We start from the raw sequence: 16,504 nt of genomic DNA, 5'->3' as shown, positions 1-16,504 counted from the left end.
TTTTTACTCAGATCAGAGAGTGCAGCCAGCACTCTTATCGACGATTTCACCTCTTTTTAGAGGTTCATCAGAGACTGCATAGGCTGCTTTTCTCTGGCCCAGGTAAAAATCTTCGACATATCCATCTCCCACCGCAACTGACGAGATGGTAGTAGGTGCCTAGCGGCATCTGCTAAAAATTTTTTTTTTTTTTTTTTTTATATTTATGCAATTTTGGATGCATTTTATGCACTTTACAGTGCAATTATGCATTTCCACCCATTTTTGAATAGTAGACTTTTTTCCTGGCGTCATCCTGAACATAATGCAAGAAACTGCAAGTCTCTAGGTGCTGTATTTAAAAAATTATTTATTCGGGTGTTTTTAGTGCTAAATGCCCTGGTCTATAGGAGCACTCCCAAACCATAATTTTTACTGTACATAAATCCCAAATCATGATTTAAAAAGTTTATACATTGTAAATTATGATTTGGGAGTGCTCCTAGTAGCATTTAACGTGTTTTGGTTTGCTTATTTCTACTGCATCTCGATTGTAAATTTAGTATAGTGCATCTTTATTGTGATTTTAGTATAGTCGATTTGATTTTTGTGTTCTTTTGAATACCATGTTCAATGTCATCAGATTTATCTCACATTTTTTCTTCGTATTTCGATTTTTTATGACTGATATTCTCCATTCTATTATGTGTCATTTTATGTTTTTCCATCACGTGTTAACTTATAATTTTTTAAACGAGCATTACCCAATTTTTAAAGCGATAACAAAAAAGTCTTAGTACTAATGACTCCGGAAACAAATAGAACAAATAGAACTCATTAGGCAGTTTAATTAGTAATTTTCCATAAAAATAATTCTCAACAATTATTGGTATCGCAGATAAACAGACAATCATAGTATGGAAATAAATATTATGATATCGATATTACAGATAACCTAGCAATAATTATACTATGATAACAAATTCCGTTTGTTAAATAGAAATTGTATAATAATTATGTATAGTGAAGGAATATATTTTTAAATTTTTTCTTGTTGTTTTAAGACACATTATAGTAAGGGAGGAAAATATGCTAAATTTGCAGTTACTCGAGCGTTATCGGGACCTATTGTGTTGTGAAGATTAGGTCCAAAGTCCTAAGACCAAAGAAGGTTAAGCAAAGTTTTTCATTTAAGTGGGGACTTTCCGTCTTTTAATTTAATTTTCCATTTCCAACAATCTTTTTTCCGATTGTAGCGCCATCTATCCATAATTCGAAAAAATGACTCGAATAAAAGTTACTTATTTTTACGTAAGGAATCCAAATCTGCAATAAAAAATAGGGGCTCCTATTTAAGGTTTTAAAGTAACCCCCACCCCACCTCCGTGGGGATCGTGTTTGGTGTCATTCGATAGATTTTTCAAAAATATTGAATACGTGTGATTTTCAGTTTTTCGATCTGACGTTTATTTCTTGAAATATTCGCTTTTTTCTTATGAAACTTTGTGACTCACCCATTTCCTTGTTCAAACCGTCAGATTTTTGTAATTTACACTGTTCTGCATGTATATCCCATTCCACGAATATACGACCCTCTTGGATTATCGCGACAACGAATATTTTACTGTGTAAAATATGAAGAACGAAAGTAAATTGCAAATTATATTAATGTTTGTTGGAGCAATTATTAGAGCAAAATACTTTCGTACTTCTTATGTTGCACACTAAAATATTCGTTGTCGCGATAATCCAAAACAGTCGTATATTCGTTTAATACACCATACTTAACTCACCTTATCTTAATTTGACGATTTCGAGTTTTTCTAAGGATAGTTTTTTTTTCGGGCCGCCTTAACGAATTCCCCTGTATTAAGATCCAAAATATGGTAGGGGTACATTTACAGGGTACAAGGATTTTCCCCTTGTGATTTTCTGACGCGCTCGAGTAACTGCAAAAATCCCCGCTTGGGCTCTCCTGCCATTACATATCTATACAAAATCTAAATTTTAATTATTTTCATTATTTTTGTCATAGAAAAACAATAAAGTTTAATATTTGTTATTTAAAATATTTTTTGTTTACAGAGAATCATGCCAACTGTTTTTCCGACAAAACCCCTTGAAAATCGTCAGGGCTAAGGGGCAGTATATGTATGACGAAAAGGATGATTCGTATTTGGACTGCATTAACAATGTTGCCCATGGTGAGTAATAACTTATCTATATATTTTATCAAAGATCCCATTTATGACCAATTGTTATTATACTATATTTTTCATACATTTATTGGATACGCATTCCTTTTGTCTTCACATATCCTTCTCCATGCATTATGATACTCTGTGTCTTTTGCTTTTATTCATTCTTTGAACATGATTTAAAAATGAAATTAATATGATTACAAGTATCCAGAATTGATTTTAAAATATATACATTTTCTGAGTTGGTACTACTACCCACATAACAATGATGTTTGCATCATGTTCTAAGCATATCCTACCAACATTCGTCGAAGTATATCCTTTTTAGTATATGCGTAGTACAAGCATAGCACGTACCATAAAAAACATTCTAAATTTCATGTTCTTTGCATGTGCTTCAAAGAATATTCTTGCACCGAATATACTGAGCACATTCGTGTACGTAGTATCTCGGAATGTTCGTAAAAGTTTATTCTTAGAATATACCTTAATCGAATATTCTTAGTGTATGCGTAAGTATATTCAAAAGTATATGCTTAGCACATACTTGTATATACTTTTAAAATATCTTAAAAAGAATATACTGTATGTACCTATAGGAAGAAGAATAATGTTAGCCTATAGATTATCAACTTCGCGTTAAGAATAATTAATAAAATTTAGGTATTTTGGAGGTACTACTGAACTATCTAATTCATTTTTTTAAACCGTTTTAATTGTATGGTAAAAAAGTTTAAAACTTAATTCTATTAAAGAAAAATGAGAAATTCTCGTTTTGTTTTCAATTGAAAAGAATATACCATTTTGATTTGAGTTGAGTTTTTCAACAAAATAACCACATTTTTACACGGTTTTTCGCAAATAACTCAAAAAGTAAGTATTTTGTCGAAAAAAACGTTCTTAGCAAAAATATAGCCTGTAAAAAATGGTTTACGCGTTAGGTCTCTGGACCTCTTAGAACCAGAGTTATAACCAATGAAAAATAGATTCATATTCACCAAATTTCAAATAGAATATTTCGACGTGAAATATCCAAAAAATTAAGCACTTTTTGGGGAAAACCCATTATAACTTTTTTAAAGTGTTTAAAAAAAGCTTTATTTCTGTTTTTATAAAAAGTTTTTAGCATTAAATTTAAGCAAGTTACGCTCAAAATAAAGTTGGTCCCTTTTGTTTTGGCAAAAAAAATCGGGAAGACCACCCCCTAATTAGAAACTTAAATGAAATTAATCGTTACCGCTCCACAAATTATTTTACTTATGTTGTGTTTATATGATCTGTAAGTTTCATCGATTCAAAGTGCTTATTTTTGAAATAATTTGTTTTTAAAGTAAAATTTTTAAAAATTTTAATTTTGAAAAATATGCGTTTTTTCAAAATAACTTAAAAATTGTTAGAGATACCAAAAATCTCGAAAAACAAAAAAAAGTCAGCATTGCTTTTTTGAATATCATGTATTTTTTTGTTTTTCTGTTAGACAAAAATTGATTATAATTTGATGTTTCTAAATTTGCATACATTCGTGATCAGTGACTCGTTCAACCCCTTTTAACTACAGCCCTTTCAAAAATAAGCACTTTAAACCGATGAAACTTACAGATCATATAAACAATACATACACGAGTCAAGAAACTTGTGAAGTCGTAACGATTAAGTTCATTTGAGATACTAATTAGGAGGTGATTTTCCCGATTTTTTTACAAAAAAAAAAGGGACTAAATTTATTTTGAGCGTAACTTGTTTACTTTTGATACTAAAATTATTTTTTATAAAACAAAAATGAAGCTTTTTTAAACACTTTAAATAAGTTGTCCCCGAAATGTGCTTTATTTTTGGTTCACGTTAAAGTATTCCATTTGGAATTTAACGAATATGAATCTATTTTTCATTAGCTATAACTCTGCTTCTACTAGGTATAGAGACGTGATATATACACCATTTTTTTAAATTTTTTACAGGCTATATTTTTGCTAAGAATATTTTTTCGGCAAAATACTTACTGTTTGAGTTATTTGCGAAAAACCGTCTAAAAGCATGGTTATTTTGTTGAAAAAATGAACATATTCACAGGCAAATAACTCGAAAAGTATTGACTTAGTGAAAAAACTCTCTAGAACAAGAGCTACTTAAAATTAGTCATTTTATCCATTTCCGGACTTACTTTGGACGAATATTTTTTCACCCCCAAGAGGGGGCGAAAACCACCCCCAGGGCAAAACCACATATCTGCACAATATCATTTTTTTTTCTTTGACTTGTTAGCTATGTGCATGCCAAATTTCATGTCAATCCAAGCGGTTCTTTAATGTTTAGAGGTTTTGCAATATTTTACCGTTAAAGAACGTACTAATGAGTCTACATGAACATTTTAGTTTTACAATTGGTTATGTGACTTGGCAATTTCTACAATATTTCTCCATTCGTCCTGTTTTTGCTTATCTTTACCCATTCTCTAACTCCGATCTTCTTAAGGTCTGTTCTCCCATCTGGTTTTAGGTCTTCCTAGTGATCTTCCACTGATCATTTATTAAAGGTGATTTATTCTTTAGTAAGTCATGTTTTTGTTACAGTTGGGCATTGTCATCCAAAAGTGGTCAAAGCTGGAAGTGAGCAGATGGCTTCACTAAGTACAAACAATCGCTATCTCCACGACAACATTCTTCTCTGCGCTCAAAGAATTCTGAGCACGATGCCAGACGAATTGTCAGTATGTTATTTCGTCAATTCTGGCTCAGAAGCTAACGATTTAGCGCTGAGATTGGCCCAAATACACACCGGAAATAAGGACGTGATCGCTTTGGAACAGTAAGTTTTTTAATAAATTGTTTATTTTGAGGGTTTTTAGGCAACTTCCAGGCCACTAGATCGACCTGAGCTGAGACCTTGTATTTAGATTGTTGCTTTTGGTAATGATTTGGCTGCTTTTTTGATCAAAATGACTAAAACAATAAAAATATTTCTTTAAAATATCGTTCAGATACTTACAAAATAGTAATACATGAGATTAATTAATACTAAATGTAAACTCAGAAATAAAAAATATTCCTGCTGATTACTTTGAACATATGGGTACGGCAAAAATTCAGAATGAGAAATATGGAATAGCACACTAAAAGATAAATAAGTAAAATGAAGTACAGAAAATTACAAAAAAGAAACATATGATGATAGAAACATAGTCATACTAAGGATACAACAAACCATTGGCACTGATATTCGTAAACAACCAGAAAGCATTCGATATTATAAGCCAGCACAAAATGTTAAAGACTAAATAAATTTTGTAGTCTACAGCGAGGAGTCCGGCAAGGAAACACCGTCTCTCCAAAGCCATTCACGACGCTTTTAAAACATAATCAACATAATAGTCCAAGAGGCAGCACTGAAAAATTTCTCTGAATTTACTAAAGCTAGTTATTTCACAGTTGATTACTGTGATTGTGTAGAGAAACATACTGCGGTGGGTCAAGCGAAACGTAGAACAGGTGATACTGACAGCTTGTCAAAGTTGCTTACCTGCGGAGGTAATTACATCTATTTACTAAGGCTGAAAACCAGTACACACATTCTAAATTGAATATAAATAAAAGTTATTATAGTCGGTCAGGTGTATGACGGGGCAGAGCCGGTCTGTCGGCCCCAATGAATGTACAGGGTTATTCACTATATTTTGACCCCCTCTAAACTGCTTTATTTACAGAATTAAAAAAAAATGTAAAATACAAAAGTTATTCAATTTTTAAATTATGACTTTTTGACATATATATCGTACTAGTGACGTAATCCATCTGGGCGTGATGACGTAATCGACTATTTTTTTTAAATGAGAATAGGGGTCGTGTGCTAGCTCATTCGAAAGGTTATTCGATGTCCTATTCAGTAATATAAACATTAACATGATTGTTTATACAGGGTGTCCAAAAAAAAGAATGTGTGTACTTTGTACGCACGTAAGAAGTTATACTTCTATTATATGATTTCAACGAAATCAATATACTTTAAACAGTTTCTCTACTACTTTCCAAAAATTTTTATTAAAACAATACCAAAAATTAAAAAAATAAAAGAATAAAACACACACAAACACATTGAAAAATGCCACAAATGATTTCTGAACAATAATTGTTGCCAAAAATTTTAATTAAATACGTATTTTCTGAAAAAAATTATATAATAATATACTTACAATCATAAAATCTATAAAAAAAATAAAAAAATGATATAACTTGCATTGGGCTTGAACCTACTTCCCGTGTATCCCGCCGTACGAGAGTCGAAGCGATTTCAAACTGCACCACCTTCGCGTATACGTCATGTGGGAATATACACAAACTGAACAACTTTTTGACATTTTGTTTATATGAATTTTTATTAGTTTGATTTTTGTCGAATTAAAATACAACAATATATAGAATAAGAAAACGATACATTAGATGAAAATTTGTAGAAAGTTTGTTCGTAATCAGATTATGTAAATTAAAGCATTGCCTACTAGGGGTATAGCATATCAAGTACTAGGTAAGTACATTATTTTTTTACATTTTCCAAATAGGTATGAAGATAATTTTTTATTGGAATACAACTGAAACATTTAGAATTACGTACCTGTGGCTTTTCAAAACTATTTAAAAAGTCACTATAATTATAAATTTGATTTTATTTCTGTCCTCACAACAATAAAAACTAATATATTATACAACATTTTTGTTTACCGATAACCTCCATATTGAACAATGATTGACAGATCATTTCAACACCCAATCAGAGCCCGTATAAAGACTAATACCAAACTGTCGGTGTGCGCATGCGCGCAGATCAATATAAATTCACCCTCAATCTCAATCGCGCCTAAAGAAGTATAACTTCAAAAAATTTTTAATTAAATTCATTGTTTAATTAATAATTTAAAAAAAATTTGGACACCCTGTATAATAATGATCTTAATGTTTATATTACTGCATAGTAATATAAACACGGCCCCTATTCTTATTTAAAAAAATAGTCGATTACGTCATCACGCCCAGATGGATGACGTCACTAGTACGATATATATGTCAAAAAAACAATTAAAAATCGAATAACTTTTGTATTTTACATTTTTTTCTAATTCTGTAAATAAATCAGTTTACAAGGGGGTCAAAATATAGTGAATAACCCTGTACATTCATTGGGGCCGACCGACCGGCTCTGTCCCTTCATACAGCTGACCGACTATAATAACTTTTATTTATATTCAATTTAGAATGTGTGTACTGATTTTCAGCCTTAGTAAATGGATTTAATTACCTCCGCTGGTAAGCAACTTTGACAAGCTGTCAGTACCACCTGTTCTACGTTTCGCTTGACCGACCGCAGTATGTTTCTCTACACAATCACGGTAATCAACTGTGGAAAAAACTAGCTTTAGTAAATTCAGAGAGATTTTTCGGCGCTGCCTCTCTGTCTATAAATGGAGAGAAGCTCAGTAATTTGAGATTCTCAGATTCGCAGATGACATTGTCCTTATTGCCGATCGTATGGATTCATTCCAACAATAATGTTGGAAAAATTATATCAAACTTTCTGGGAGGTAGGACTAAAGATTAACATGAACAAGACGCAAATAATGACTAATTGGTGCTAAATGTATTGCTGTTGAAGGAAGGGATATTAAGCAGACCGCATCGTATAACTACTTAGGGCATTAAATTCGATTGGGTAGAGACATGTGAGCTCAAACGTCAAATAGGATTAGCCTGGACAGCGTTTAGTAAATTTTAATTCGGACCCACCCATAGGCCTCAAAAGGAAATTCTTTGACCAGTGTGTGTGTGTGTTACCTGTACTCACTTTTGGAGCGAAAACATTACAAACAAATAAGGTAGTGAACAAGGTTCGCGTGACTCAGAGGGCTATGGAGTACCAGTTGTTGGATGTCTCTCTTTGAGAGATCTAATCCCAAACGAAAAAATCTTTGTAGAACAAAAACAATAGACGCTATCGAAAAAATCGCATCGCTAAAATGGAATTGGACAGGACACGTCGTCAGATGGACAAAACGTATTGTCCAGTGGAGGCCAATATAAGAAGCACTACGGGGCAGAGGTCGGCAACAATCAAATGAATTGACAATCTGAATTAGCACCAATTGCATACAAGCCGCACAAGACAGAGACATATTGGAAAGAGCTGAGAGCTATATGTCCAGCAGTAGACGTTTAGAGCTTGATGATGATGAATACTAACATTACAAACATAATTAACTATGGGCAAAGAGAATGATATAAAATTGCGAAATAATTACGACAAAAATAAAATATCGCAGGCAAATGACTAGGCAAATAGGTTAATCCAGATTACTTATTTGTTTTTTATGCGTCGAATCATCTGTGTGTGTAAATAATTTACGTCAAGTCAAATATAAAATAATATTCTTAAAAAAAACAACGCAAATCTTTTCATTATTCTAGATAAAATATTAAAATTACCATTAAAATATTTAATCGAATTTAAATAAAGACAAAGAATTATGTTTTAGACATTTTTATTCAATCTTAAGAGCATTGTTGTATTAAAATGTTACGTTTATCAGATTTTACAGAGACTTTAAAGCACTTAAAAGACAATGAATCATATAAATGCGTAATGCGGGCAGTACGAAGATCAACAGTTTCCGATATTTTTTATCACCTGCTTATAGCTGATATGAAAAGAAGTGGTCAAAAAACTGTTGTCTAAGTACCTAATCTTTAACTAGCGAATTTCTCGTAGAGTGAGACCAGCTATTGCTATAGGATAGGCTAAAACAGCCAAAGAAGTACTCTAGAATGGTTTTAGCATATTTAACTTCTTGATAGTAAGAGACTGTGGGATAGAGCTAGCTGAGCTTAATGTAATGCTTGTCTTAAGCTTAAGATATGTTGTTGCAACCAGTCATTAATGCCTTAGTGACTCTTCAGAGGGTTGTGCTATTATTTGTTATTTCTCTTACAGTCTTAGCTTAGATAGATACTAATTCGTTCGTTTTTATTTTTTTCTAGTTGTTATCTTTTCTCCACGATAAGTTTTCTAATTTCTTTAGTGTCATTATTACCTTTAACTCTATGAATCAGTTCATATGAGTTATTAAACGGGGATTGCTGAATTCGTTCTTAATGAAACTTTCAAATTTATTGATTCTTCTGAGTTAAGCTGAAAACTGCGCCAGTCCTATTAGTTAGGTAGTTTTTGAGGTTGCTAAGTTTGATCAACAGTATCACTCAGTGTGAGACAGATACGATAATGGTCGCAGTTCATTTCACATGCTTTCTCAATAAGTAAATAATGAATAGAAATATTTCTAGTCATAAAGAAATCAACCAGGTCTAGAATTTTGTTGGGACCAGTGAGCCAATATGTCGGTTTACCTGTTGAATTGCTGGAGTAGCGAGGAGTACGGGTTTTAATTTTAGAAGAAATTTGCTTCTTACACCAGTCAAAACTTAAAGACAAAATTAGATAAAATATAACAACCAGATTTTTGATAGGTTACAATATGCGTATCAGATGTGACTCCCAGATATTTGTTCTTCGCCCATTACAACTTAATGAACAAGCTCTTCAAAGAGCTAGTATTCACCTCCTCTTTGATATTAAATATGTACTGATGAGTTCAAGTTTGTTAATTTATAAAAATATAGCAAGTTTAGTGGTGGCTTTTAGGTATTCAGTGTGATTCATTCTTATAGGTATGTACGTCACTAGGAAGCATTTTATTGGGCCTATTTTTGCTCTACGTTACGTTAAATCAAAGTAGTGGATATAAGTTAAAATGTATTATTTTTTCAAAATGTTTCTTGGTATTCTTGTATAAATATATCTCAATAAATATAACTATTAATACAACAATGTCTAAATGATATAGCAAATTCGTTTAAAAAGGAGTTTGGAAATCATCTAATAGCCGTATTTTTGTTTTTTTCTTACAGCTGCATAAAATAATCGACGAAGAGAACATAAGAACACTTCTTGCTTTTGGAACATAAATCACCAAAGGGCGACAGATTTTTCATAGAGATACATTTTGTATGTGACTGTAAGCTTTTATGTACAAAAGCTTTGTAACGGCCTTTTTGTACGAAAACACCCAATCAACAACTTTTGATTTTTTCTTTATTTAAACATAAATTATGTTATAAACCAAAAAAGATTCAAAAATGTATAAAAGGGCCGTTTTTTGCAATCTATCACATTCACTAATGCAACACTGCTTAAGAAGAGCCCTCAGGAAGAAAACGTATTGTAAATTTTGTAATTTTGGGGTTAGGGGTTAGGAACAAGGTGAAAAAAATGGCAGATACGAATATAGTTTTTTTTAGTGCTTACCATGGCCATTTGACTTCACTGATTGATATTTCTCACTACAAATTTAACCTACCTGGTGGAGTTGGACAAAGAGACCACGTCCATGTGGTAAGTTTTCTTTATTTTATCTATTACCTACTTGTCAATTTGATTATTATTGATACATAGCTCTGTATCAATTTTGAATAATTGTAAAAGAACTTTTTCATTCTGAAAAATCACTTGGTGCCAAATCAGCAGTGAATGATGTCACTATCAGGTCAATGTTTTAAGTGGTGTGAGTCAAATATACAACAAGATATCACCCTATTAAATACAACTCATAAAATATTTTCTCACATTCTATGCTCTTGTCTAAACACTACGCAAGTCAAAAATAGATAATAAATCAACTTCTTCTTCTTAACGTGCCCTATCAAGTCCCCTTGACGTTGGCGATTAACATGGCGAAACTGTCTCTGTCTCGAGCTATTCTAAATAGGTGTTCTGCTTTCTTTATTCCTGTCCACTCCCGGATATTCTTCAACCAAGAGGCCTGCTTTCTACCAATTCCTCTGCGTCCTTCGATTTTACCCATCATAATAAGTTGAAGAATATTATACCGGTCTCCCCTTACTACGTGTCCAAAATAGGCCATCTTTCTATATTTGATGTTATCAAGCAGCTCGCGGGTAGCATTTGCTCTCTTAAGGACTGCCACATTTGTCAGCATAGCCGTCCATGGTATTTTCAGAATACGTCTGTGCAGCCACATTTCAAAGGCCTCCAAACGGTTAATGGTGGATATTTTTAATGTCCATGCTTCGACACCATACAAGAGGACTGACCAAATGTAGCATTTAATCATGCGCTTTCGAAGTTGAAGTTGCAAGGTATCATTACAGAAGAATGACCTCATTTTTAAAAATGTGGTGCGGGCTATCTCGATTCTACATTTTATCTCTTTATCTGGATCTAGTTGTTCAGTAATATGGCAACCAAGATATTTAAAACTGGGTACTCTTTGAATTATATGACCATCAACATATAAACGTGAATCTTGATGGGCCAAACGGCTAAATACCATGTATTTTGTTTTTGAACAGTTTATATTTAGGCCAAACTCTCTTCCCACTGTGTCAATGGCATTTAAAAGGTGTTGTAATCCATTCATATCATCACTTAAAATAACTGTATCGTCTGCATATCTGATTGTGTTTATCAGAATTCCATTAACCTTCACACCCCATTCCAAATTATGCAGCGCTTCCTTAAATATTCTATCTGAATACAAATTGAACAACAGTGGGGACAGTATACAACCCTGTCTGACACCTCTTTGTATTTTGCATATTTCTGTTGATTTTCCATTTATGCAAGCTGTCGCTGTTTGACGCCAGTATAATTTTTCTATGATTCGCACATCTTGACTATCAACTCCTTTATCCTTTAATATTTTAATTAATTTGTGATGTTGTACTCGATCAAAGGCCTTCTCATAGTCAATAAATACAGCAAAGACGTCTTTCCTTTGATCTCGGCATTTCTGCAATAACACATTTAGTGCAAAGAGTGCGTCCCGGGTTCCCAGTCCATTTCTGAAGCCAAATTGTGTTTCATCCTGGTCTTCTTCACATTTATCTCTGATTCTACTGTGGATGATACGTAGAAAGATTTTCAAGGTGTGGCTCATAAGGCTTATCATTCTATAGTCGCTACAGTTTTTCGGACGTTGTTTTTTTGGTAGGGTTATGAATTCGGACTTTAACCAATCTTCAGGGATATCACCAGTCGAATAAACATCATTGAAAAGTTTGACTAGTATTCCAATGTTTTCCTCATTTATGAGCTTTAACATTTCTGTAGGTATGTTGTCGGGACCAACGGCTTTCTTGTTTTTTGCCAATTTTATAGCATGTTGTATTTCTGATTTTAGTATTTCTGGTCCTTCACCTTCATCTAAAGTGTCCAGTTCTTCGGGTCTATCATCATTATACAGTTCATTTATATAATTATACCAGGTAGTTCGAATTTCGTGTTCATCTATTATCATTTTTCCCGACGAATCGGTTATAGTATGTGGAGTTTTCTTATAATAAAGACCAGCTACTTCTCTAACTTTTTTAAACATATTAAACGTATCATGTTTTTCATTCAACTTTTCTAATTCCTTGCATTTATCCTCCATCCATTTTTCTTTAGCTACCTTTATTTTTTGTTTAATTAGTTTCTGTTTTTCTTTGTATTCTGTTTTGTTATATTTCAGTTTTCTTCTCTGCTCCATCAATTCCAGGATTTCATCAGTCATCCATTGTTGTTTTTTGTGCCTCTGCATCGTTGTTCTATATTTTTCCATTACTTTCCAGGTAAGATCTTTAAACGTGTTCCATATTTCTGTATTGTTTTCATTTGTTGAATTCTTTAGCTGATTATTCAGGTCATTTTCTATTAGCGTTTTGTTGGATGCTGATATATGTAATTTTGGTGTTTTGGGGCTTTCTTCGACTTTTTTGAGCTTCACTTGGATGTCAGCTATTAGAGGGTTATGGTCTGAACCGATATCTGCACCAGGATATGTCGTTGATCTCTTGACACCATTCTTAAATCTCTTGTTTACTAGAATATAATCTATCTGATTTCTAATTATATGAAGTGAGTTATCTCCTGGTCCCTTCCATGTATATAATCTTCTTTTGTGTAATTTGAACCATGTATTAATAAATCAACACTGAGATAAATTCTCGCAAAGACAATGGAATGTGCTCTTCATTGTGATGCGCGTATCCATGACAAATATTGGAGATCATCAGCAATCTTTGTCTTGTGACAGTAAGACTGATGTGGGAGAAAGTCCCAATTGGAAGAAGACCACGCGGACGCCCTCGACTCCAGTGGCGAGATAATATAGCAGGAGACCTAAGCGCGATGAGCGTGAAGAATTGGATGGAGGTTGCTCAAGACAGAAAACAGTGGAGGCATGTTGTCGAGTCGGCTAAAACCCACGAAGGGTTGTAACGCCACGGAGTAAGTAATTAAGTAAGAGTTGGTTGTCGTGTGCCACTCTTTCTGGAATTACTGGAGTTTAGTTGACGTAGAGTTGATTTCCTATTATCTTTTTTTTTCTAATGGCAGCTATGTACGCCGTTGCTCCCGCTTGGCGGCGCTAGTATAGTTGGGGATCAACGTTTTGACAATTCGTGAAGTTTGTATATGGTGTTTTTGTTTACGATTTAATAAATAATAAATTATGACAGAAAAATACGGATCGTGGACTGTTTGTATATTGAAAAACGAATTGAGGAGAAGCCCTTTAACAGCCTCCACTGTTTATATAGCCATCTATTTTCTAACTGTCCTGTCCCAATTTCTTAGTATCTTGTTGCCACAAGATCAGATTTATATTTTTTGGCTTCGTTTACTAGATGCTTCAGTTTTCCTTCCTGGAATGATCCTCTTATATTCCACGTCGCTATTTAACTAGTTCTTCTTTATTGCCATTATCTCGTTTATTATTTTTCGATTCTTGTTTCCGTTTTCTGTGCCGGGTCTCCTAATACTGCATTCAATTCTAGTTTTTTGCAATGTCTTCCTCTATTCTTTCCAGCTGCTCCTTTTTTATCCCATTTCCATAATTAATTATTTATTGTCAGTCTTTGGTATCCTGTTTTTGTGCTATTTCCTTTGATTTTCTGTTCCTTAGCAATTCTTATTGTTTTGGCCATTATTTCCCTATCCGTCCTTCGTCAGATCATCATTTATATATATTCTTTCTCTCAGTTGCTTGGGTTTCATCTTATTTTGCATTACTTTGCGGTCTTTTCGGTCTTGCTACCCATCTCTACCAAATATATTTTGTCTCCCAGCTTTCTTGCTTCATTAACGTTTACTTTTGCTCGCATTTCCTTTTCTATGAAATTTTCTACCTCATTCCCTAGCAAGAGTGGTTGATCGGTGTCAATCTGCAGTCCTTGAATCACAATATTTTTCCTTTTTACCTTTCTTTCTAATTTTTGTACTCTTTCGTTGGAGATCTTTAATTCATTTCGTAATTGATTAATATCTTGAAGCGCCTTTTCGTTAATAAGTTTCAGTTCTTCCATTTTTTTAATATTCTTTTTGCTGAAATGCGAGAGTTACTGGAAAAAAGGAAGCCCTTATCGAAGGGTAAGGTATATTAATCATCGTCTTAATATTTTATTTCTATAGCTCAGACCAAAATAAAAATATTTATGTTAATCTGAATTTTATAGTGAAGTAATCGATTTTTTACAGTCGAATCCAGGGGCAATACGTAATATGTTTCAACAAAATGTTTATTGCAGATACGTGCATATATTGTCAGAAGATATTTATCCCTTCTTATTGCTACAATCCACTTTTTTATCGGAATATCTTTGGGAAGCCTGCATCCTGATGTTCTCAATAAGCACAAAGGCATGGCACAACATTGAGGCATTTTATTTTCTCAAATTAAATTCACACTGCGAAACAAATATGCAATATTTACTTAGAAATAGATTGATTTGAATAGGTGACTTACGCTGACGTGACCTCCAACTACACAAGCGCCATCTACGTTGAGCTTTCTAGATTAGCGGCCATTTCTGTTCAGTCCATATCGTTGACAGTAAGGCTAGGGCTCCACGGGCTGGAAATTGACGCTAGCAGTAGCCGCAAAACGAACTTAAGGTTCCGCAGAACGGAATAGGAATAGCCGAACTGTACCGACTACAGGACTTGTGCGTAGTCGGTTCAGTTCGGCTACTCCTATTCCGTTCCGTGGAACCTTAAGTTCGTTTTGCGGCTACTGCTAGCGTCAATTTCCAGCCCGTGGAGCCGTAGCCTAACACGCGATCTTGTTCATAAGGACTTGAAGGTCTTCTAATACTATGGTCTCATCTGCATATCTGACGGTACCCGTTTAGTAGAATGCAAAGCTTTGGAAAATGGCACATATACTCGTTGATTTTAAATCTGCTAATGACAGCGTAAAATATATAAAACGATCATACGGCCAATAGCAACATATCGTGTAGAAACGGATCCTAACTGAAAACAATAAAGCTTATAATACTTTTGAAAGAAAGATATTAAGGAGGATACTGGGACCCATTTGCGACAATGATATATGGAGAATAAGGTTCAACAACGAGTTATACCAATATTACAGAGAACCCTCTATAGCAAATTATGCAAAAATACAAAGATTGCGCTGGGCAGGACACCTTATAAGAATGGATAACGACAGAACACCTAGTACAACACTTAGCAGCACTATGGTGGGACGTTGGCCAGTAAGAAGACTAAGGAAGAAGTGGATGGACGAAGTGAGAACCGATGCTAAAGAGATATTGAGGGTGTACAACTAGAGAAGAGCAGCCAAAGATAGAGGCCAGGTCCCTACTTGGACTGTAGCGCCATAGAAGAGAGATAATGACAGCGTAAACTTCCATCAGAAGTTCAACAAAGTAATGCACACTTTTGTACTGTGTTCAATTTAAAATCTATTGCAGTTAGAGTTAGAACATGGAGGAGACTTGCCAGAGATAGAGGTGAATGGAAGATTGTACTCCAGAAAGAAGGCTTTGGCTCATAACGTGCTGAGATACCACTGATGAGGATGGCAGCATTCGTATTATGTGGTACATTATTTTTGATAAACTTACACATGGGTACAAGAATCACCCAACTATTGTAATTTTCCTTTTTCTGTTCTGTGATTTTCCGAATGAGAATCAGATTAATTGATTATTGGAACTCTTTCGTATGATGCTGTCTTTCGTTTTTGTTTAATTCCAAACAAAAATACGTAAGCAAGTAATCTTCCGATACAATTTTTGGAAATTGATGATAGTAAACTAATGCCAGACACGATCAGAAATTTCCTCACGTTTTTAAAGCACGTGTTATCAAAATAGAAGCAAAGTTACAAAACACTTCAAGGAAATTTTAGGCGCAATATCTCTAGCTCTATATCATTTGTTTTTTCGTTTCATTGTCATCTTAAATTATTGTTCGATAAA

At 33.7% G+C, this 16,504-nt stretch overlaps 1 protein-coding gene across 1 annotated transcript in view; it reads left to right on the top strand.

Moving 5' to 3' along the window:
- Window positions 1-16,504, top strand: part of LOC114326862 (alanine--glyoxylate aminotransferase 2-like) — a 47,704-nt gene that overhangs the window by 15,694 nt on the left and 15,506 nt on the right. Inside the window, exons 2-4 of the mRNA XM_050648857.1 lie at window positions 2,065-2,183; window positions 4,751-4,985; window positions 10,517-10,610. Coding sequence (XP_050504814.1) covers window positions 2,065-2,183; window positions 4,751-4,985; window positions 10,517-10,610 — 448 coding nt within the window. The remainder of the gene's footprint in view (window positions 1-2,064; window positions 2,184-4,750; window positions 4,986-10,516; window positions 10,611-16,504) is intronic.

Source organism: Diabrotica virgifera, chromosome 4 (genome assembly GCF_917563875.1).
Source record: "Diabrotica virgifera virgifera chromosome 4, PGI_DIABVI_V3a".
Lineage (NCBI taxonomy): Eukaryota > Metazoa > Arthropoda > Insecta > Coleoptera > Chrysomelidae > Diabrotica > Diabrotica virgifera.
The sequence above is the reverse complement of the archived record's forward strand: the minus strand, read 5'-3'. Positions and strand labels throughout refer to the sequence as shown.